Source organism: Polypterus senegalus, chromosome 11 (assembly GCF_016835505.1).
Source record: "Polypterus senegalus isolate Bchr_013 chromosome 11, ASM1683550v1, whole genome shotgun sequence".
Classification (NCBI taxonomy): Eukaryota; Metazoa; Chordata; class Cladistia; order Polypteriformes; family Polypteridae; genus Polypterus; species Polypterus senegalus.
This window is the reverse complement of record NC_053164.1, coordinates 34,916,951-34,941,623: the sequence shown is the minus strand read 5'-3', so window position 1 is coordinate 34,941,623 and position 24,673 is coordinate 34,916,951. Positions and strand designations below refer to the sequence as shown.

The following is a 24,673-nucleotide window of genomic DNA, read 5'->3' as shown; positions in this document are numbered from 1 at the left end:
ATCTTTTCCTGCCATATTCTTAAAGAATGCTAAGGCTGGGAATCCTGGATTGTGACAATGAAAGTAGATGATCTGAGGCTGGGACTGCATGATCTGGATACACGTCTGAGCATCCCAGAACAGAAGGACAGTGGGCTCACTTGTCAGACAACAGGTCATATTAGTAATCATTAGTGTAATAGTAAATTCTGCCACAATAGTTATACGTGAAAACAAAAGAGGGACTTTCATTAAAACAGAGAACAGTAATTTTTAGTCAGTAACATTTTTGACAACATCTATATCACATAAATATGAAACTGTACTTAGCAGACCAATGAAATCCCACGCTATTTAATAATGCAGGTCGCCCCCTTCCAAAACTGCCATCACCCACATTACTGCTCGTCGCTCCCTCTGTGAAATTAGTGATCTGACTGAAAATAACTACTGTGACAGAACATGGAGACAATTAGCAGGGGGCATAGCCTCCTCTGCAACCGAAAACAAGGCCCGAGTGAAAGACCTTACCTTGCGGCAAAATTACAGAAGAGCAGAGAGATAGAGCGGTGGATAGAGGGTGTTGGGAAAGAGAGGGAAAAAAAGGCATTGGTTCAGAAACAAGAGCTCAACTGGGATGAGCGCGAGGGTCAAAGCTGATGGGCTATACCCAGCTCTAAAGATGACCCAATTAGTCGTGCTGCTGGTAAAAAGCCAAGTGCCCATGTTGCATTTGGGAATTGGCTGCAACTAGTAAGGTACTACCAACTATAACATCTTTGGAACCTGTGTAACTTAAGTTGAAGTCACATGAGCTCTTTGACCTACTAGGGGCCACTGTGCATGGGTGAAGAGTGGACCACAGCTTCTGAATGTTGAAGGCAGAAGCCACTTCTTGGTCATGGTATAAAATGACCATCTAAGAGGATACAGTCAGGAACTCTTGTGGGTCCCAATTCCTATCTGCAGCCTGGCAGGGATACCTCTAGAAAATGGCCACATTAACTATACAACCTGAAAGGGCAACTAGAACAAGTAATGTCAAGCTGCAAAGTATCCACCTAAGGGTTATAGTCCACTGAATGTCAATCAAACCAAGTTATTTATCCAGGGGAAACCTAACAAACAGAACACCCAGCTAGAAGAAGTCATGCCCAATTTGATGGTAAAGGCATGCTGGTGGGCCGGAGATCAGACCACCTTTCTTAAACTTCTCAACCTAAACCTACTTGAAAGCAGCACTTCATTACAGTATGGGACCCACTTCTGTCTACATGACATGCAGCATTCAGCAGGCAGCGTCCCCCAACATGGGGGCAAACGGACAGACACAAAGCACAGACAGGGAGACGGGAAGGAAGAGGGAGGAGACATACTTCAGGGAACAGAAGCATGTATTTGGGGGAAAAAAAAACAAACAGAAGTGAAAACAACAAACTAAAGATAAGAGGTAGGAAGCAGAAAGGAGGACGAGGAGGAGGAAACAATCGAGATGAGGAACCTTAATAGACAAGAAAAGGAGAAGTAAAATGGAGGAGCACAATAAGAGATGAATTGGAGAGAATGAGACTGAGAGAGTGAATTTGAGTCTGAGGAAAAGGGAGGATATTTGGAGGAAAGGACAGAGAAGTGGAAACAGAGAAACTATTTGATGACCACTGGACTCATATGGGGAGAAAGGGGGTGTTCAACTGGGACAAAGAAAAGAACGAGAAGAGGAGAAGAAAAGAAGTGACAACTGAGATGAGTGAGAGAAAGATGAGCAAATAAGCAAGGAAACAAATATCGGAAGTAACAATGCAGATAGGAATGGTGATGGACAGGTTGATAGACAAGATTAGACAGGAGTCCCTGTAGATTATGATGTTTGCTGATGACACTGTGATCTGTAGCGAGAGAAGTCAGCATGTTAAGGAGACCCTGGAGAGGTGGACATGTGCTCTGGAGAGGAGAGGAATGAAAGTCAATAGGGACAAGACAGAAAACGTGCGTAAATGAGAGGGAGGTCAGTGGAATGGTGAGCTAAGGTGGAAGAGTTTAAATACTTAGGATCAACAGTACAGAGTAATGGGGGTTGTGGAAGAGAGGTGAAGAACAGAGTACAGGCAGGATGGAATGGGTGGAGAAGAGTGTCAGTTGTGACAGACGGGTATCAGCAAGAGTGAAAGGGAAAATCTACAGGACGGTAGTGAGACCAGCTATGTTATGTGGGTTGGAGACGGTGACACAGGAGACAAAGCTAGAGGTGGCAGAGTTAAAGATGCTAAGATTTGCACTGGGTGTGACGAGGATGGTCAGGATTAGAAATGAGTACATTAGAGGGTCAGCTGAAGTTGGACAGTTTGGAGACAAAGTCACAGATTTGAGATTGCATTGGTTTGGACATGTGCAGAGGAGAGATGCTGGCCATATTGGGAGAACGATGCTAAGGATAGAGCTGCCTGGGAAAAGGAAAAGAGGAAGGTCTAAGAGAAGGTTTATGGATGTGGTGAGAGAGGACATGCAGGTGATGGCTATAACAGAGCAAGATGCAGAAGACAGGAAGATATGGAAGATGGTCTGCTGTAGCAGCCGAAAGAAGAAGAAGAACAACAACAAGAAGGAGCAGAAAAGAACAAGACAGACAGCAATGTGACATGGATAAGTGACACAGATCGGACATTTGGAGAAGAATGAGCCAATAGGGAAGTGGACAGATGAAGGCAAGGAGAAAGAAAGAATAGAAGTAGAAGAAACAAATGGATCATACTAGATGGAAGGCAACATGAAGATGAAGAAGAGGAGGAGACAGAGACTGAGTGAGGAAACAAGACAGTGGAATGTGACAAAAAAATACACGGGCAAGTAAGCCAGATTGAAAATTAAGAGAAGCAGAAAGCATATGGAGGGTATCAAATTAGAGAGTAAGGAGACATGAATGTAAGACACAAAGGAAGAGAAATAATCATAGAGTTGCACAAGAACATACAAATTAGAAGGTGAAAAGACACAAAGTGACTATTCAAGATGAAACAGATGGAACAGACAAGGAAGAAAGTGGAATAGAAACAAGCAGGTGGGGAGGTCACGACATAGAAGGCGAAAAAACATAGAGTGGGCGTAGTGTGTGAAATAGGACAGAGAGGAGGAAGAGCCTAGGCAAACAAATGGAGCCGTGAATATCATAGAAATGACAAACACTGAACAACAAAAATCAAACAGGAGGTCCAGACTGACGACATCTGGTGGTAACATAAGGTGAGAAATGGAGAAAACAAGAGGAGTCAAAGAGAGGAAACAGCAAGGAACACACAGAGATAAAAGGGGGTGAAAACAGAAGCAACCTGGAAAGGAAGAAGAGCCCCAGAAAAGAATGATGAAGGCCAACAGAAAAGTAAGAAGGTGAAAGATAAAACAGGTAAAAGGAAAGAAGAAATGACAGAGTGAAAGGATGAGAGAGAACAACATAAGAGAAAGAGAAAACGATACAAAAAAATGAAGTAAAACAAAAGTCTGAGAATAGTGGTAGACAAAAAGTGACAAGACCAAGTTTTCAAGGGGAATGCAAGATGAAGACAGGCAACTGAGAAGATTGTTAGTGTAATGAGGTCAAACATGAGCAAGCAGAGTTGATATAACTCGGGGGGCAGAAAAGGTAAGGTGCTGTGGGATTTCTACAGAGCTGGCAGATCTCTCTGCTGAGGGCCCAGAGATGCCAGCATCATTTACCAGAAATCCCAAATGAAATAAAAACAGGAACTGCAATGAGTAAAGCAAGCCCCATCAGACCTCCCTGCTGCAAAGCCACAGCAAGTCTTAAATCTGTGTGGCACAGAATGGTGCCCAGGAAGTGTAGGGTTAGCACAAGCTTCAGTGGGCACCAAGCCCTGGATGATATGATAAGCAGCTGCAACTAATGGGTGTGACTTCTGTGCAGTTTTTCAATAGTGGATTTAATATTCATGCCAGTTACAAAGGGTTAGAATGTGCCAATCTGTGGTCTAGATTATGCTGGAAGCAGCAGCATCAAGCATGTTTGTGGGTGAAACTGGAGTGGCCTGCTGGCAGAGCTGCGTGCCTGTTAGGATGTTGGGCAGGAATGATTCAGGCATGATGAGAATGGTGGATAAAATGAGGAGAATATTGCATTGTCGCATGCTCAGGGGCCCATGCATCTCTTTGAGCAAAATGACGAGGATGGAAGAAGAGAAGAAGAGGCTGAGGAAGGGGGAGGGTGGGGGGTGTCGGCGTTTGGACAGAGAAAGATTGGTGGACTCATGGCTACCTTGTTCCACCAGCCCTGCGGTGGCACTGGCTGCGGCGGCCGCTGAGCCGGTAACGGTGGCCGGTGCTGTAGTCTGCCTGCCCACTGTTAGTGTCACACAGACAACCGAGACAGATAGAGAGAAATAGGAAGAGATAAAGAAAGAGAGAGAGAGAAAAAGAGAGAGAGAGAGAAAGAGTACGGGGGAAAGGAGAGAGGATTTTGAGTTAGTATGAAAGGAAGAAGCAGAGTCATCGAACCACAAGAGTCAAAGAGCACTCAGTGGAATGACTTCCGCTACTCACACCTCACGCAGTTCTCAGAGAGCCAGAGAGGGAGAGACACAGAGAGAGAGCAACTGCTGGCTGTGCAACATGGAAACCGAATTCCAACTGAAGCAAACGTTAAAATTTACTCTGCTTCTTGGGCTTGCCAAATGGGCATTACAAGAGAGACAAAGAGAGAGAGAGGCATTGCTTTGGGAGACACTTCCATTGGCACACATTTGCCTTATTAGACTGCCGACAAGACCTAATCGATGAGGGATTACAGATTGACCCAACTAAGTCAGGACACGTTGGGATATTTTTTATTGTTCTTTCATTTCTATGTATTTATTTTGCATTATTCCTTAGATCTTATATGATTTTCACATTTTTTCCATTATAACATGATTCTATCCTAACGCAACAATTTCCAACCTTTTTCATCGCATGGCACACATAAGCAAATTACTAAAATTCTGCAGCACTCCAAAAAATATATTATATTTTTTGCCGCTCTGACAAAAAATAGTTATAATTTTTAATTAATTAAAAAAACAAAATAGTAATTACCTACCCTTTCTGTTCCAAAATGGCTTTTCAAAAATCTTTTTCAAAATATTTATTTATTATACTTTTGTATTAAAAAAAACTAGCCAACCCGCGGTGTAGCATACGCCGCATAATTATGTATTGATGGGTGAACACTTCCTGAAAGACACAGTTGTCCAAATGGGGTTGGTTTTGAGGATACGACTGTAGGCGAATGAAAAGATGTAACTGTGGAGAGGGCAACATGCAATACAGCGTTTTACACGCTGCATACAGCGATTCACATTCACGACAAACTGTTTTACACGCTGCATACAGCGATTCACATTCACATTCTTCTTAGATGGTGCTGTCGCGTCCACCCACGCTCTCGAAGCATACTGTACATACTGCCTGGTCATGTGCCTGCTCACAAGAGCAACCAACAGAGACCCGCCCACCAACTGTAAGACCATGGGACACGCCTCGGAAACTGTTTTACACGCTGCATACAGCGATTCACATTCGTGACAAATTGTTTTACACGCCGCATACAGCGATTTACAGCAATTTACATCCGTGACAAACATGCCTCTTCTTAGATAGTTTTGCCACGTCCACCCTTGTTCTCGAAGCATACACACCGCCTGGTCATGTGCCCGCTCGCAAAAGAAACTCACGGAGACTCGCCCACCAGCTGCCTGTGTGTGTGCCTTTGTCTGTCTCTGGTGCTGCCTGTGTGTGTGCGCGGCTTTCTCTCACGCTGCCTCTGTGTGAACCGGTCAGGCACAGAGAAGGTCAGCTGCTGAGAGAGCGTCTCGACTGTTGCAGGGCCTGCATTGGTGAAGCAGGTGAGATGGTAATGAAACAGAGGCACAGGGCTTATTGGTTTCTAAAGACTGCTTCCTTCACTGTGTTTTAACATCAGTTTTAAAGGAATGTTTTACGGATCCCATGGGATACCCCTCGCAAACTGTTTTACACGCTGCATATAGCGATTCACTTCCGCGAGAAACATGCCTCTATGAACAGTCAATGTGGCTCAGAGCTGCATGTGGACTCTATGACAGACGAACATAAATGACGCCGTTTTTCCTGTGTCATCGCGTCCGAGTTGCTGGGCGTGGTTCTGCGAGTTGTCGTCGTATCCAATGGTCTTAGAGTTGGTGGGCGTGGCTCCTTCCTGCGTGCGCCATGGGCGTCTCACTTGTCGGCGGCTTAGTGAATCCACGCCCCTTCTGGCGTGCTTTCCATGGGTGTCTTGCCTTAGTGAATTATATATATAGATACTCAATAATACTTAAAATTATCAGTGCCAAACCAAAAAAATGAATGGCAGTGTATGTGTCAGTACTCTGCTGCAGCCCCCCAGTCCCTCAACGTGCAGAGTTTCTAAAATTCTCCCCAAGAGCAGCTAGAGAGTTTGCTTCTGGACACTAATGTGAGATTATAAATGAAGCTGGCTTTTCTTCTCCCTACTACTCAGACTCCGTCAGATCAAATCAGTCTGTGACTGTGGGGGTGGTGCTGCTGTTGACATGTGGAGGAAAACTTGCTGAATTTACAGAGTCAGAGAAATGAATGCCCTCCATAGTTGGTAATGAAGGGTGTTTTGAACTGCCAGCATTGATAGCTTTATGGTTAATGTGAATAAGATCTAGTGCTGTGTTTTAATATAACTGGCTTGGGGCAGAGAGGGCACTAAGGCCGTGCTTACAAATAAGCATAACACAGTTACTAAATCAGTCCACCTTTGTTTCAATTAGTGTGTTAAATTGAAAACAAATCAGAAAGGAATTGAGCACAGCATGCTGAACCCATGAGTCCAGGCTGTAAAGCGCTTTTCCTGACAAGCAGTATTTTAATTAATGTCATAATGTAATATTCTCCAACCTGCTTTGGGGTCACGGGGGCTGAAGCCAAAACAACCCTAGGTGGGGATCTAGCTACCACAGATATTCAAACAAACTGATTAACCAATTAGTTTCAGCCTTCAGAATATTTTTGAATCCTTTTAGTTTAGATCAATATAACTGGGAATTAAAGGGGTACCTGTTCATGGCCGAGCACACTTTTGGGCAAAACCACACACTCACTTATACTGGGCCAATTATGACTGTGAACCAACAGCGATAACCGTTGTGCCAGCCCAAATAGAAAATATATTCTTTATAAAGAAAGCAGATGCTGCTTACGGGCTATGCATATTTGCAAAATTCAGTCCATTCTCTTTGTAATGTTGGACTACATTTTTGTGCCTTCGTCTAGATATTACCATCTAAAATACAGCACACGTTATGGAAAAGGTTAAATAACAGCTTTTTCTTTGCCAGTATCACCAGTTCACCTAACCTGAATATGTTTAGATTGAGGGAGGAAAATAGAGCACCTGGAAGAACACGAGGAGGACATGCATACTCCATGAAGGGAGGACACGGGATGCAAACCTGGGTCTCCTTACTGCAAGGCAGCAGTGCTACCACCTTGATTAAGATCAGTGTTAGGGAATATTACTTTTAAAAGTAACTTAGTTACATTACTCATTACTTACAAAAAAAGTACCAATATGAAGTGTTAGTGTGTTACTTTTTCTCCTTGTGTAGTAGAGATTGTTAATAAAAATGCACACTTTTCTGGCCAATGATGTTCTCCCCTTTGCCTGTCACAGAGATTTGACTTAAGATGCTGTAGAAAGTGGCTGAATCTCCTCCACTACATAAGCAGCTACCCTTTAACTGTATTAGCCTTAAGAATGAAAATAGTTTTTCTGTTTTACTGTGGAAGGGCAGTTATGTTCATATGGGTGTCTTTCTGCTTAAAGTGCGTTGTGCTACGTTTAGCCTGAATGTGCTTCTTTTCACTTAATATAGTGTTTTTTGGGTATGAAAAGCAAGACAACTTTTGTACCTTACAATTATTCCCTTTTCATCTACCACCAGTAAATCAAAATATTGTGAATACTTAATATCTAGGGCAGTATGATGGCACAGTGGGTAGCGCTGCTGCCTCGCAGTTAGGAGACCCAGGTTCGCTTCCCGGGTCCTCCCTGCGTGGAGTTTGCATGTTCTGCATGGGTTTCCTCCGGGTACTCCGGTTTCCTCCCACAGTCCAAAGACAAGCAGGCTAGGTGCATTGGTAATCCTAATTGTCCCTGGTGTGTGGGTATGCCCTGTGGCGGGCTGGCGCCCTACCCAAATTTTGTTTCCTGCCTTGAACCCTGTGCTGGCTGGGATTGGCTCCAGCAGACCCCTGTGACCCTGTAGTTAGGATATAGCGGGATTAGGACAATGGATGGATGGATACTTACACCTTTTAGAAGCAGTGTTTTGAGTCCAGCTGAGTTTAGCTCACAGTGCTGCAGACAAGATCTGTTACTTTAGTCAAATGCAGCAAAGGTCAGAAAGCATGGAAAGTATATATTTTTTATTTTATATTTTAACGTTAAAAAGTAGTTAAGTTCGGACCCTTATTCCTGCCATTCTAAAAATACTTTACAAAAGTATTCCATTATTTCACAAAGATTTTGCCTTCTGCTGCCATTATCATCATGCACACATGTGCTTCAGTCGACTAGCGACAGCTATTGAAATAGCCAACGTTCAATCAGCAGAGAAGAACTGAACAGAAGTTACACGTATACATTTAGCTTTACTCTGGTTAAACTTTAGCAAGTTTAGCACGGATGTTTTACCATAGACAGAGTGGTAGAGCAGAGCTGCCAGGGTCTGAAACGCATTTACGTGTTCTCTCTGTGTATGTGTGGACTGATTGGTATTCTCCTTGGGATTAATAAACTTGATCAGATCTAATCTAATCTCATTGCCTAAATTAATGACTGTGTTTAACTGGGTATGATTACCTGGTTTAACACTGACCACTGGAAATGTGTCAGTAAAATAGGTATTGTGCTAGTTTACTCATCTCTCTATTATATAAAACAATCCTGGGACGAGACATGACTTTTTAGCCTGGGACGAGACAAGACTTTTTCAGAGAAATACTTTCATGTCCTGCGAGACAAGACATTGAGCCAAGAGATTTAATCACGCCCGGGGGAGGAAATAAAAGACAAAGAGTAGATGACAAAGTAGAATGTCGTAAAGAATTCAAAAACGTTGGTGTGATACACATGCAGAGCAGGTTAGAGATAATGAAAGTACTAAAATTCGAGAGTCTCAAAAAAATGATAGTAAAGATCGCATTAGTGCAAACAAACGGAAATTATTACTCGGTGAAATAACAGAACAGAGAAAAGAGATCAAATATATGGAAATAGGTGATATGACATATAGACATTGTTCAGATTTAAACTTTAAGTCAGAGACTTGTAGATCGTCTAATTCGTGTTGCCATCAGAGGAATGTAGTGTTTCTACCCAGTGAAGATGCATATCCGTGAGAATGAAAAGATTTGTTGTTTGGTGAAAGTGAAATCCACATACGTGAGTGGCAGAGACGCAAAGTGGCTGGCGTGTAGCGTAGTAGGCTGGTGGGGGCGAATCTGACTACGTAATGCACGTTACTTTTAACGCTTTGCTCCCAACACTGACTAAGATGTTTATTGTACACCTGGAGAAAGCCTATTCTCGCTCACACAAGGAGAACTGGCAGATTCCACACTGGTTTTTAAAACAGCCTCCATCAGCTGTAGGGAAACGGCCACCATGGTATGTCTCCAAACAAGGTGAAAATCTTTAGGTCCAAAAGCCATTTACTTAACTTTAGTTTGGCTACAACTTAATTAAGGACCTACTGAGGAGATCTTCAAACATAATTGACTCAATTGTATAACTCAAATTGAGAATACTGTACAGCTTACTCTACAAAATATATTTTAGTGTCGCTTTTACATGACTACAAAAGGCCTAGACAGCGCTGGTAGAAATATCCATAACTGAGCTGCTCCCGATGACAATACAGCTGAAAGCTTGCCTGGAATTAATGTGCATAAGTATGGGAGATGATTTTAAGGGGAAAGTGAAAGTCATGTCAAACCAGAAATTAAAATCCACAGAATCTCATTCATTCATTCACTCCCCAAACCCAATAATTAAAGCTGACATTCTATTGCAGAAATTAAAATGGGCAGAGCCTGGAACTTTACAGTATTCTTTTACTTATTATAAAGATTTAAGATCTACTGCAGACACAATGATGGGTAGAGAGAGCTTATCAAGGGATGAAACTAAAAAGGACAGGTCCTGATGACTCAGTAAGAAAATGTACGCATGGCATAACATCGCGGGGTGTTTGGAAACCTGAAAGCTTGAGTCTTTTCAAATATTCTGGCAACATTATCAGAGAGTAGCCACATTTTATTTATTATTTATATTTTTTCAATAGTGTGTGGACCTCAAAGACAACAGTGATATAAGGAATATGATTAGATGTGTTTGTAAAGCTACATAAAATAACAATTTCTTCTAGTGCTTTACCATATCATGTACATAAGAACGGAGCCCCAAACAGGCTTGTGGCGGCAGCAGCTTTAATAGACAGCGCATTGCAACTCAAGCGATGACAACACTGCATTGACTGATATGCTATTGCTAGTTGTTGGTTACAGAGGGCCTGTGGCTAGAGGTTTAATATCTCTGTTGAAGTCTCAAGCTAAAATTGTTGGCTGCATCTGACTTTGATGGATAGCAGGTCATTGTGGACCTTTGCCAACAAATTTTAGTGTCAGAGAATCCATTTTTGAATCATTATGCTCTGCAGATAATGCAGCCGTGAGGTTGTTTTTAGTGTAATGAAAAACCTGAGTATGTGTTTTTTCACAATGAATTTCACAGTGACAAACATGTCCCTTAACCCGCTATGATGCTGTTGTGAGCAAGGTTCGCATTTCTACAGGTAGCATATCGAGCAGATACTCATTGAATCAACCCCTCTCAAGGTGGATCCATAACTGAAGTCACACAAAAAGTGTCCCTGTTTTAAAAGTTTGTAAATTCGCCAATGCTTTTCAATGGGAGACTTTGAAATTTCTAAATTCTGTACAGCATGTTCTATCATGGGTGGCCCGGTGGCGCAGTGGGTAGCGCTGCTGCCTCGCAGTTAGGAGACCCGGGTTTGCTTCCTGGGTCCTCCCTGTGTCTGCGTGGTTTTCCTCCCACAGTCCAAAGACATGCAGGTTAGGTGCATTGGCGATCCTAAATTGTCCCTAGTGTGTGTATGTGTGTGCCCTGCGGTGGGCTGGCGCCCTGCCCGTGGTTTGTTTCCTGCCTTGCACCCTGTGTTTGCTGGGATTGGCTCCAGCAGACCCCCGTGACCCTGTAGTTAGGATATAGCAGGTTGGATAATGGATGGATGGATGTTCTATCATGATATCTCAATGAAAACTGAAATTGAAGAATATTTCCTTGAAGAATATGTGTGCCAAATTTCAACAAAATTGATCCACTGATTGCTGAGTTGTTTCAAGGGAACAAACAGATGGATAAATGTGACAAGAAAAGTGGGTTATTTTAGTATTGTGTGTCCTTGTTTATATATGTAAGGGGAAATCAACAAACAAGTAAACAAGTAAAATCTGACTGCAATTCAACACATTCGCTGTGGCTTATGGGAAGTTTGAACATGCACAGCGCCCTGCCATTAGTCTAGTTGAAGCCAAGGCCAAATGAACATGGACGTTCTGCTGCAGGATTGCACCATTGTTGAACAACACACCATAGTGAGATTTCCTTGAGCAGAGGGAGTGAAACCTGCTGAAATTCACAGGTACTCATCGTGTGCAAAATTTATGGTACCCCAAGACATTATGAACTATGGGATGTGCAGATCCATAGCTGATATTCAACTATGCATTAATAGCATACAACGTAACCCATTAATTTTTTTCTAAAGAAGGCAAGCGCCAAGTTGATGTGGGTTTGTGTGTACGATGCTGATTATCGACCAGATCAAGCTTTATCGGTTACACTTGCTTTTTATACCTTTCTGCCAATTAATAAACTTTTCATTGGGTCATGCTGTTTTCAATTGAATATTGAGCCATCATGAATGTGTTGTACTGCTGCGGTTACTGCCTAAATTTCAAATAGCTTTTACTTGTTGATTTATCTTTCTAAAATTAACTCAACAAAAAATGTATGACTAATTAAAAATTTGCAACATAGAACACTACTATTCATTTTTATCAGAATAGATAACATTCTCAAAATTGTTAAAACCAATTCAGGGTCGTGGGGGAACCGGGCTCAAATCAAGAAAAAAGCCTGAACAAGGAGGGCCTACTTACGTACCCACTCATGCTGATGTTGTAAATTTAGAGTCATGAATTAACTTAACATGAATATCACATGTGATACCGTTGGAAAACACAAGCAGACACGAGGATATATAGCTATTCCGTCACACAAGAGTTATACTGGACTAGTATAGTATGTTTGGTACTTCCAAATCAATTTGATGCCCCATACGTTCTACGTGCTAAGTTATTACTGCTTGGAGTGCATTTTTCACATTGCGTCTTTATGCATCAACATACTCTGGTATTCCTGTGAAATGAGCTCTGTATAGGCAAATGCATTACACGTGTGCATACATTAAAGTGAACGTCATTGACGAAAAATTAATTTGCCTTAAGTTAACTTGGGTGCCGGCAATGAGGCGGCTCACTACACACACTCGGCAGTCAGCAGCAATCACACCACAACAATACATTCTGGAAGAAGAGAGAGTTTTTTCCAAAATAACACCTTCTAGGCCTGAAGTAAGCAGTTCATTGTGAATGATTGATTGTAATTACTATTCTTTTTCAACTTTATTTAATGTGATGCATACATTCTTGCTCATACTCTGACCAATGCTTGCACGGACTTGGTGTTGGGCAGGGTCGTGGGGTCCAGTGGCTGTGGGGCATCTGTTGGTGAAGAAAGATTCACTGATCTTGACTTTGCCGTTGATGGGGTGATCTTCACCGAGTCAATGGAGGCTTGGATCAGGGCTTTTGAGAGACTAGGTGAGGAGTCATAGTGCTTGGGCTTGCGAGTGTCCTGATAAAAACCAAGATCCAGGCCTTTAATGACCTCTTGGGCACAGCCATCAGCAGTGTGTCTGTTTGCTGAGAGAGTGCCGACTGCATCGAGAGGTTTACTGACCGCAGCAGTGACATTCATGTCACATGTCACTATGAAGTCATTAGACGGATTGGGAGAGCATGGGGCGTCATTCTCTCTTGAAAGGGGTGTGTGGTGCTCCAGATATCTTTGCAAAAGGATGAAGGTCCAAGTCTATAGAGTCCAGGTGCTTCCTGTCTTACTATTGTCGGAGATGGCTGGGGGGGCGACCCGGCCAGGATGCCCAGGAGGACGGCTTGTGCCTTCCCCAGACCATGGACCGCCCTGGTACCTTTGGGGGCCACGGGTACAGACCTTTGAAGCTCAACCCTGTAGGGGCCAATGGTCACCGCCAGGGGGCGCCCCTATGCCTTTGGAGCCCTGGACCTCAGCACTTTCGCCACACCCGGAAGTGCTGGGGGGAAGAGGAGCAGGGACACCTGGAGTGCTTCCGGGCATGCAGCCGGCTCTTCCGCCACACTGGGGCATGTCGGTGGAAGATTGCCGGGAAACACCTGGAGCACATCCGGGTGATTATAAAAGGGGTCGCCTCTCTTCATGTGATGGGTACAGTAGGGTGGAAGAGGAAGAGGTCTCTGGAGGAGGCAAGGAGGCGGCCTGAAGGAAGAGAAGGCGTTGTGTGTTGGCCAGGACTTTTGGGAACTTGTAGGGGTTTGTGTGGCACTTGTATATACAGAATGGTGATTAAACATGTTGTGGGTGATATGAACGTGTCTACTTGTCTGTGTCCGGGTCGGCTACCAGACTATATAGTTGCAAGACATGGACACTGTTCAATGACTTGAGAGGAAGACTGGACTCTTTTGGTACTGTGTTTCTTCTGAGAATCCTTGGGTACTGCTGGTTTGACTTTGTGTTGAATGAGTAGTTACTCACGGAGTCCTGAATGAGGCACATTACCTGCATTTTGAGGGGGCATCAGTTACAGCACTACAGCCATGTTGCGCGATTCCCTGGTGGTGATATGGCTTGCAGGATCCTCATTGTCAAGGACCCAAGTGGCTTGACCAGGCCAAGGGGATGCCCATGGAACACCTGGCTGCAGCAGATAGGATCATTTTTGGAGGGTAAGACTGGACCACGTGTTTGCCTGGGGGATTGCCAACCAGTGCAGTGCATGCTCTCCAACCTGAACAGACCTGACCTGATGCATAAGGTAAGGTGCTTTCAAATTCTTGCTTTGTCATTTTTATTTCAATTTATTTTTTTCAGCTTAATTTGGTTATACTGTTTTCATTCATTTAGATGCTGTTGCATGGGAAATTGGTAGAAAAAGCAAAAGAAATGTTTTACTTGGTATGTAGTTTATTATAAAATATTTAATTAATCCAGAAACTTAAAACCAGAGATGGCTTAAATAGTGTACCACAGCCAGTACTTTCCAAACAAGAGGCCTGTGAGGCAGCATGTAGTGGTGGTCCATGACCCCTGCCCTGGGTAATTCTTGGGTTGAGAGCCGATGCCACTGCAATATGTGATTCAAGAATCGACATGCATTACGAGTGCTACGGTCTTATCAAGCTTATGCATACAGAAGAAGGCGCATTTTCCGTTTTTATAAAAATAGTAATTCTTCAGATTTATATAGTATTACTAGGGGGTTCCGCCCTGCTTGCTTCACTCGCTAGCAACTTTGCGTCTTTGCCGCTCGTGTTGTGATGAGAGTGGCCACCTCAAGGAGACGCGGTCGCTCCTCTGAAACCCCCTCTTAAACGGTGACACAATGGTAAGCAAATACAGTTTTTTTTTTTACCTCCACTTTGCTCGATCAGCTGCTGGATTGCTGCTGCTGCTGTGCCGTGTGATCGGCATCTCACACAGCGCTTCGAACATTTAAAAGCCTGTATGGCAGCTGTCCTACTCTTTGTCTTTTATTTCTGGCCCCAGGCGTGGTTAAATCCATTGGCACAAAGTCTCGCCTCGCAGGCAGTGAGCTCTTCATATTTTTTAACTTATAATTTAAAAATAGAACAAGAATCTGAAATTCTAATAACAACACATTAAAGTTTGATAAATTCTGAAAATGATACCAAACATATATATATATATATATATATGTTTTAAAATAAGCCTGACTTAAAGCGTGAGAAAAAATGTCAATGTTGCACTTTTAGGCTTAGGATTTTATATATATACAGTAGATTTCTCACAAAGCGCTTCAGTGAGTGGTGAGTCACTTCAACCACCAATAATGTGTAGCATCCACCTGGATGATGCAACGTCGGCCATTTTTGTGCCAGTATGCTCACCACACATTAGGTATTTGGTGGTGAAGGGGTGAAAGAGCCAATTGGAGACAGGGAAGGATTAGTAGGGCCAGGATGACTAGGCCATGGTGAGCAATTTAGCCAGGACATCGGGATTCCCAGGACCTCAGTTTTATGTCTCATCCAAAGGACGGCGCCACTTTTACAGCACAGTGTCCCCGTCACTGCAATGGAGCATTGGGATCCACATTCAAACCACAGGGTAAGCGCCCAGAGCTGGCCTCACCTACAACTCTTCGAGCAGAATAAGGACCAACATAAAAAAAAAAGTGTTATATATATAGGAAAAATGTTAAATAAAGGAAACTTCCAATGATTTGTCAGGATCCCTGGGCTCACTATGTTTAAGAATTTGAAAGTTTTACTGCAACTCTTTTTGTGATTACTAGATATGATCCATTTAGAATTATTATTGTTCTTTTTATTGTTGTTTCACATTATTACTACTTTTCATAAATGTTGCCATGTTGTTCTGTATGTACAGATGTTAAAAGCAAGAGAGCCTGAAGCCCGATGGCAGAGCAGCTGTGATTTTTAATTTTCTATTTCTCTTTCTTGTCACTACGAACTAACAAACTTGCAGACATCTTGCACTTAAATAATGTGAAGTAGCACAGCAACCGGCATCTGTCTATTAGGTTGCATCTGTCTGACAAAATTGTTTTTACTTATTTTGTGCATTCATGGAACATTCCGGACAGATATCTGTACACACTCGTCTCAGATTTGGAGCATTAACTAAAGTAATTGGAACAGTCAAGGAAAAGAAATTAGATGTGAGGCAAAAATCAGAACAGAGTGAACATAGCCTTAAAAGTTCCACATGTGCTTGTTCTGACAACTTATGTTTAACAGCATTTTAAATTTTTAAATGTAGAAAAAATATTGTAACATTATATTGTAAAAATGTGAAAAAAAAAAACTAAGGCAAATGGTTAGTGTCAATATAAAAGATTAGTTCTCTTTGTGTTTGCAGTCTGCTCAATTGAAACGTTAGCTACGGTCACCATTTCTCATCTCATAAGTACTCTCACAGTGTACTTTATACACCAGTTTTAAAATGGTTATTTATATGCATTTGTGATGTTGTAATATAAATTATTGCAATAGTTTTAAATCCATCCATTCATCCATTATCAAACCTGCTACATCCCAACTACTGGGTCACAGGGGTCTGCTGGAGCCAATCCCAGCCAACACAGGCCGCAAGGCAGGAAACAAACCCCGGGTAGGGCGCCAGCCCACCGCAGGGCACAAACACACACACACCAAGCACAATTTAGGATCGCCAATGCACCTAACCTGCATGTCTTTGGACTGTGGGAGGAAACCCACGCAGACACGGGGAGAACATGCAAACTCCACGCAGGGAGGACCCGGGAAGCGAACCCAGGTCTCCTTACTGCGAGGCAGCAGTGCCACCCACTGCGCCGCCTAATTTTAAATTGTACACTTTTTAATGTAATTTAATATCATATTACTTAAGAGTATGACACAGTCTCAACTATCTTAAAATAAAACTGATCCAGCTGTCCAGTGCTCATTTGTCACCGGTCACACTGTCATCCACTGCAGGATTTGCACACGTATCACATTTCACTCCAGTTATTGAATGTTCATTGTAGACAAAGTCATTGCAAGAAGAACATCTCCTCATTGTCATACACACGTAAGTACCCGTGTGGTGTACCAAATGCACCATAATGAACTCGTGACTGTGCATCCACTCATAAAACTGGCTGGGGGCACACTGGAGGGAAACCATTGTGACACTGCACTTGTAGCTAACAAGAAGAGGATAGATGGCGGATGCTGTTTGTAAGTTGAAGTAAAAGGATGTTGGACAAAAATAACTGAGATTGGTGTACAAAATACACCAGTGTGAGTAGTTAAGGGTTAAGAAGAGCAGGTTTTGAATCAGCATTCCAATCAAACTTTGGACACCTTGTTGTAGGTCATAAATTGGTAGGGATGTGAACTTTGCTGTCACCTTTATGGCAGCTTCCTTTACCGAGAAAGACAGAGTCTTTCACTTGTATCACTTAGAATAAAGACATAACTATGGGTACATTATATAATCACATTAGATAACTCACAGATCAAGACACCTTTTTTAGGAGCGTTGCATCCTTCCTAGCTCTAATCATTTCATTAGTTATTGTTCCTACCGAATGTGGGAGGCTCCTTTCACGCAGTTCCACTGAGGGTTATGGCAACTCTGTTTTAATGAGTAATCAGATGTAATGAGCATTGCATTCTTTACGTGTGTCTCTTGGTTTTACTGCATAAAAAGCTTTTCAGTGCACAGGGTTGGCCTTGGTGAACAGTTTAATTATAATTTTTTGAGCCTAATGTATTATTATGGATCATCATTAGAAGACAATAGAATCAAGCAAACATTCTCAGGTTTTTGTTCATCTGATTTGTGAAAACTGTGTGTCAGAAAGCCTAAGTAGCAAAATGATGCAAAATCAAAGGCAGCACATGAGATCTTGTGCTTGTAGCTCCAAGCAGAATGTTAGGTGGCCTTGGCACCACTCTGTCACCTGTCTTCAAGTGCCCTAGTGTTTTGCACCCACTCTCTCCACTTAGTTGCTCTAACTGACAATACTTGTTGCACTTATGAGGCCCCATGCCTGGTGGGTTTTAACAACCCCAAGTGGCTTCTGCCTTCCCATATTAGCATGCCAAGCTGCCCTCTCCCTGCCAGTATGGCTCACTCTCACTCACTCTCTCTGTGTCCTGGAGTTCTGCCATGCGACATTTTTTTCCCCTGCTGTCTTCCTGGGCCTCACCACACATGCGGCAAAAGAGTGACCTAAAATAATTAGCCCTCCACCAATTTCCTTAATGTCTTTTCTCCTGTTCAATGTTGTGGGGAATGAAAACCTACTAACAGAATCTCTGAATGGGATGTCAGTCCATCAAGAGGTACACTTCCATCTGTACCCACATTCACTCATGCTTCAACAATTTAGAGTCATGAATTTTTCTAATTGCAGGTCTTTGGATTGGGTGGAAACTCATTAGCAAAAAGCTACACAAAGAGTCATTTAGTCTAGAAATAAAGCAAAACATGCTGAGCCTTAAAAGAGATGTAAAAGCAAGACAAATATCTCCTTTGTATGCTTTTGTCTCCATTTTCAAGGCCTAGTGCTTTTCGGTCAAGGAAGACAGTTTTCTTCTGTAAAAGTACTGATATACTAAATACCGTATATACTGGCATTTAAGTTCTCCCACAGATAAGTTGGGTATTTATTTTAACATATAATTTCCTGCATAGTGGAACCTTGGATTGTGAGTAACTTGGTTTGCGAGTGTTTTGTAAGACAAGCTAAAATTTGTAATAAATTTTGACTTGATAAATGAGCGACGTCTTGCAATACAAGTAGTACGTATACGCTGTGTCTGCCGAGCGTCACGCGATCACAACTGAGCTGATGGTTCTTCTCTCTCTCGCTGTGGGATTGTGGGTAATCATCTCCCATTCTCGGGCTCAGTCGACGTGCCTCACTCATATAGTCAACATCTGTATGAGTGTACACAGTTTACTATAGCATGGTGACAACGTGTGTGTGTTGTAACGTGTGGGTCCCTGTCTTGCGCCCCAAAACACGAAGCTGAGTCTCAGTACTTTAGTGACACGAGCTTTATTCAGCTTAAAACTGGAACAGCACCGTTATTTATTGTAGCGGGATCTGCCACTCTCCTATACACAGACACGGCAGTCAGGCAAGGTTGGGGCCAGGTTAGTGGCCAAGCAATACTGTGCCCTGCGCATTTATAATGTTCCTGTATTACCCATCAATGGCAGGTGCTTATAGCATGTCTGCGATCTTTTCACATTCGCTTTTACGACGAACTGCTACAGTCCTGGGAGCCTGTGGTTGCTTCGGGATGCCTTTCTTCCTGCCGTCCCGTTGGGTGGAATCCCAAAAGAGTTTAGAAACTCACTCACACCAGCCATGATTCTTTTCAAAGGTAAAGTGCATGTTAATTTGTTTTATGTATTTTTACTTTATATTTTGAATTAATCATTTTTATATGAATAGTTTTGTGTTGTGGAATGAAACATCAGAGTTTCCATTATTTCTTATGGGGAAATTCTCTTTGATATATACGAGTGCTTTGGACTGCGAGCACGTTTCCAAAACGAATTATACTCGCAAACTGAGGTTCCACTGTATTTTATAATGTTGGTCATATAAGTCGAAAGCAGAAAACAGAAATGATATGCTAACACCCACCTGAGAGAGTAACCATGGAGCACACTACCTTTATTTTTCTATGTATTGTGCCTATGTGACCACACGGTAATACCCAAACTATTCCGAAGCGACGTTTGCACTGTTTTGTGTTTTTTGTATCTCACACTCTCATACGCCTTTATCGAAAGAGTATCCCTTATCTACGATGGAACGTTCGATCAGAAGAAAATATGAAGCTGGTTTTAAATTAAAAGTTGTTGATGTGGGAAAAGAAATTGGTAGCTGCACTGCTGCAACAAAATTCGATATTTCTGAGAAACTGGTGTGAGATTGGAGGAGGCAAGAAAATGTAAAAAAAAAAAAAATTAAGTGTCGCATTTTTGAACAGGCGTATAAGTCAGGGTCTGATTTTATGATCGATTTTTCGGGTTTCAAGACCCAACTTATACGCGAGTATACACGGTAAAAAGAATCTATACCAACAAATTGTTTTGGGGTTCAGCTTTACATTTAATAGTCTAATGTAGTCTGCTCATCTGAAGGACATAGCAAGTAGGTCGTAGTCACCTCATCGTTCGCACAAATTTGAATCCCTGCCTTTCAGCGAAGATCTCATCCAGTTTCTGGTATATCCAGACGGACATCTGTCTGCCAATTTTCTGATCTTCTCCAAGTGAGATCTTAATGGCGGCATTTATTCATATTACAGAAAAGATGATATCTGGACAATGCTGTTCTTTGGGTAAAGCCTATGACCTGTGACACTCTCTCTCTCTCTCTCTCTCTCTCTTATTTGCTGAAAAAAAATACAGCCCAGAATGTTCTGTGTCTCTTTTTTAAGGCTCTTGCAGTTGTATCAGTCTTTCTGCGTGGGGCCTTCTATAAAATTATTGTAAAGTTTTTCTAACTCATTTAACCGTAAATCTTATTCTCGATTTGCATTCTGCTAAAAATTTGTACCATGAGCAATGCTTATCAAAATCAAAAGTTTAAAATACAACACCGTGGTTGGAATTTCTTCTGCCATTAGTTATTTTCCCCTCCTTTTTTTTCCAAATTATATACTGCTTCTCTATGGCATTCCAAAACCATTTTCACCTTGAGCCGTGCCAGTTTATATTAAGCACTGCATGATTCTGTTTTCCTCCCAGTTCATTAGTACCTTAGACTGACAGACAGACAGACACTGTCACGGCATTGCTCAGATGTGGACAAGAGAGAGACAAAAAAATACGGAAGACTTAGGAGTTACTTCTGTGTCTTTATATCTGTAAGGGGGGATTAGACACACTCAGAAAAATCGACATTCTTCACGAGACAAACACATCACAATAGCCGGCAGTGGCTAGAGAAAATTTATCAGCTTGGGGAAAATAATGGCTTGTCTCACTTTTTTCCACAAGAAATCTGCTCTTCTTTTTCATTCATAAGCTGAAATATTTTACACCTACCAGAGAAATTCCTTGTCGCCAACATGGTAGTGAGAATGGCACCCTGTTGAAAAATAAAAAGGAAGAGCTTAGCTTACTTTAGACAATGGAAGTGTATAAAATGTTTCCATGCACTATTATTTATGTATTTATGGTTATTTATGGTTAAAAAATGGCTAAGCCACTTAGCATCAAATAGCAAACAAAGTCTCCGAAGACAGATGCAAAGAGCAGTGCAGCTTCTGGGGTTTATGGGTGTTGGGGCGGATGCTCTTATGTTTGCTCCCTGGGCAGAGGAGCATACACAGATGTGTTTCCTGGGCACACTATGGCCTGGTGAAATTGGGCAACCTATACCCACATAATATCTTCTCCACAATTCGTAGATGGATCGTGTGCTAGTGAGGTTAAAACAACTAACTAATAGGCGCCCAGAGCATCAGAACTCTTTTGACGAGAAAAGGCCACTCAGCCCAGCAAAACTTGTAAGTCTTAACTTAGAAGGAGGTTCTGTCACCTTTTTGAGGTTTTTAGGTTAAGACGTCTGGTAGAGCAGACAGTCCTCCCATCACATGCAAAATGTAATGAAAAATCTAACGTTGTATTCCCCTGCAAATTTTGCCTGCTATTCTAATGCATGAATCTATCACAAGTTAAGAATACATAAACATAGTTTCAAGCATGAATCGCTGGACCACAGTACAAGCAGCACTCGAGAAGACATTCTCTCATCCTACTCCTACTTTTATCTTGAAACGTGGCTCTGTAAATTACAGTGACCACTTTAATTAGGTGGCCATGTTTATCCAGGGTATCGCGTCACAGTTTCTTGTATTTATTTCTTGTTTTAAATCCGCACCCTGCCCAGCTTCAGTGTGATGTGTATAGCATGCAAAAAAAGAGTCATAATCACCTTGAGTTTCCTCCTGGCATTGAACTTCTTCAAGCACTCCACGGTCTCTTGTCTGTGCATCATAGACGCCACAGTAGATCGTTGCTAAAGAAATAGAGAAGCCGGTTCAGCAAACGGAGCCGCTGGCAGCAAATTGAGGGCTGTTCCGTATCACAATTAGATGGTCTCATTTAAAAAATGGTGTTCGTGGTCTACTTACGCAGACCCATGGGTGTTTCAGTGCCTCCTGTGCAGTGATTCTCTTGGCTGGATTTATAGTCAACATCTGATTAATAAGATTCTTCGCCTCTGGGGTCACCGTGTCCCACTCTGGAGAGGGAAACTGAGGGTGGGGATAGGCAGTTGAGTACAGGAAGAATAAGGGGCAACATGACCAAACAAGAAACCACAGGTCAACGTGCAACAACAGAAAGGATAAATACTGAGAGAAAAAAAATTGTAAAAAGTGCATAGAGTGTGTGCTGTAAAAAGACAAAAATTAAAACGATTAACAGTTAAAGACCTCGAAAGCGTCCATACCCTGAATTGATTTTCACAGTGGGTATGCCCTAATGTTTTTTAATTAAAAAAAATAGAAAGAAACAAATAAGCAACACCTAGGCTGCCATATAATAACATTGCAATCTGAAACCCATTTAATCCAATTCTTGGTTGTAGGGGTGCCACATATCCTGGCCGCATCGGCCCAACTCTGGATGTAGCACCACTCCATCATTAAACGGCCCAGTGGTGTACCCACCCACCTGAAACCATCAACTGGAACCATCAGTTGACCTCACATGCACAGGAAAATTGGAATACATGGAAAATATGCAGATGCCACACACTTAAGAACTATGCCAGGACTCAAACTCAAGATGTTAGAGCCATGACCGAGCAGCACTTACCAGTGCACCGCTATACCACGCCAGCAACACAGTATACGTCAACAACAACAACAATAACATTTATTTATATAGCACATTTTCATACAAATAATGTAGCTCAATGTGCTTTAGAAGATGAAGAACGAGAAAAAAGACAAAATAAATAAAAATTGAAATAAGACAAAACTCATTAACATAGAATAAAAGTAAGGTCCGATGGCCAGGGAGGACAGAGAAAACAAAAAAAAACTCCAGACGGCTGGAGAAAAAATAAAATCTGCAGGGGTTCCAGACCACGAGACCGCCCAGTACCCTCTGGGCTAGGGGTCCTCAATCACGGTCCTGGAGAGCCGCAGTGGCTGCAGGTTTTTGCTCCAACCCAGTTGCTTAATAAAAAGCACTTATTGCTAAAGTAACACTTTGGTTCACTTTAGTGATTTTGAGCCCTTATTGCTTAATTTTGTTTTTTTAATTGCTCCTTATTATCAATAACATGCAAATGACAAGAGAGAGCAGCATTTCTCCATTTAGCTTATTTACATTTACACCTGTGTGTATTTATCTGCACTATTGGGTTTAATTAAATACTTGGAAGAAAAATGAAGAGAAAAAAGTGAAGGACTGAGAATTACTCGTCCATTTTAGCCTTCAAATCATTTGCATGATAGAAAGGGAAAGAAAATCTAGGATATGAGAATGACCTGACATAGCAGAGTTAATTTAATTTCATAGCTTGTTAGTGCTTTATTGGCAAGAATTGCTTTCTAATTAAGCAACCAGGTCAGAACAAAAACCTGCAGCCACTGCGGCTCTCCAGGACTGGGATTGAGGACCCCTGCTCTGGGCAACAGATAATTATGAGTTCTCAGCTTCACATAAACAAGTGACATGATAAAAGATGGCCATTCTGTGGAGAAACACTGGAAGGATATCCAATATTTAAGGGTCTGTGACTTTGTGAATAGCAGCACTGTCCATGAGTATGGCTGTTCTTATCTTGAGTATACATTGGTGGCCATAGTAATGAAGCCAACTGACTATCTGCCACTCCCAAGGCTACCGCAGATGGACTGAAAACTCTAAGAGCAGTGGAGGTTCTGAGTGATTAGTGGCTCCTGCGTCTTTAATGTGCTGAAGTTCATTAACGTGACTGAAGCTGTCAGACTGAGCAAGTGTACACAGCGTGGGAGTGGAGGTGACAGGAAGTTGATATTACATCACTGTATAGTAAGAATAGATAAGTTCACATTTCATTATTAAAATATGTTATAATTTACACAAGCAGCAATTAAAATGTTTAGGATTTACAACTGATGTGACAAAATGCTTCACTCTGCTGCTGCTGCAAAGATCTAGCATCCTAGATCCATATGCTGTGCCAGCCTTTGTCTATGTGGAGTCTGCACATTCGGCCCATGTCCGCCTGGCTCTTCCCTCCCAGATCACGAAAGATGGGCAGGTAAGGTTAACTGGTGACTCTAAGCAGGCCCCTTGTGACTGTGAGTGGGCCTTGCGATGGACTGGCATCCTGTCCGAGGCTATACTGAATGCTGCTGGGATAGGCACCAGCCCTCCGTCACCCTGAATTTGATGGAGCGGGTTTAAGAATGTTATGGCACATGTTTAGGGTGTTCAGTAAGACAGTATGATGAATATGCAAAATATAATACAACAATCTCATTCACTTTCTAAATCACTTTTGAAGTTCAGGGTTGTGGACTGTCAATGCCATTTTAGTTGTATGGGCACAGGGAGGTAGTAACCAGGCAGGATCTTAACCCACTGCACGACACTCTGACACACACTGTGCATGCTGTCCACTTAACAAGCACATCTTTTGTGTGTGTGTGAGGAAATCTGGGGTAAAGTTTCTTTATAAATGATTTCAAT

At 42.2% G+C, this 24,673-nt stretch overlaps 1 protein-coding gene across 19 annotated transcripts in view; it reads right to left on the bottom strand.

Moving 5' to 3' along the window:
* LOC120538827 (calcium/calmodulin-dependent protein kinase type II subunit beta) overlaps positions 1–24,673 on the bottom strand; it is a 397,041-nt gene that overhangs the window by 63,551 nt on the left and 308,817 nt on the right. For 10 of the 19 annotated variants that reach the window (XM_039768330.1, XM_039768329.1, XM_039768334.1 and 7 more), the window contains exons 10-12: positions 22,117–22,239; positions 21,918–22,001; positions 21,026–21,068 (exon numbers count right to left, since the gene is read on the bottom strand). In XM_039768330.1, coding sequence (XP_039624264.1) covers positions 21,026–21,068; positions 21,918–22,001; positions 22,117–22,239 — 250 coding nt within the window. Of the gene's footprint in view, positions 1–4,243; positions 4,328–21,025; positions 21,069–21,917; positions 22,002–22,116; positions 22,240–24,673 lie in introns of all 19 variants that reach the window. The other 9 variants (XM_039768344.1, XM_039768347.1, XM_039768327.1 and 6 more) reach the window with 1 other exon arrangement.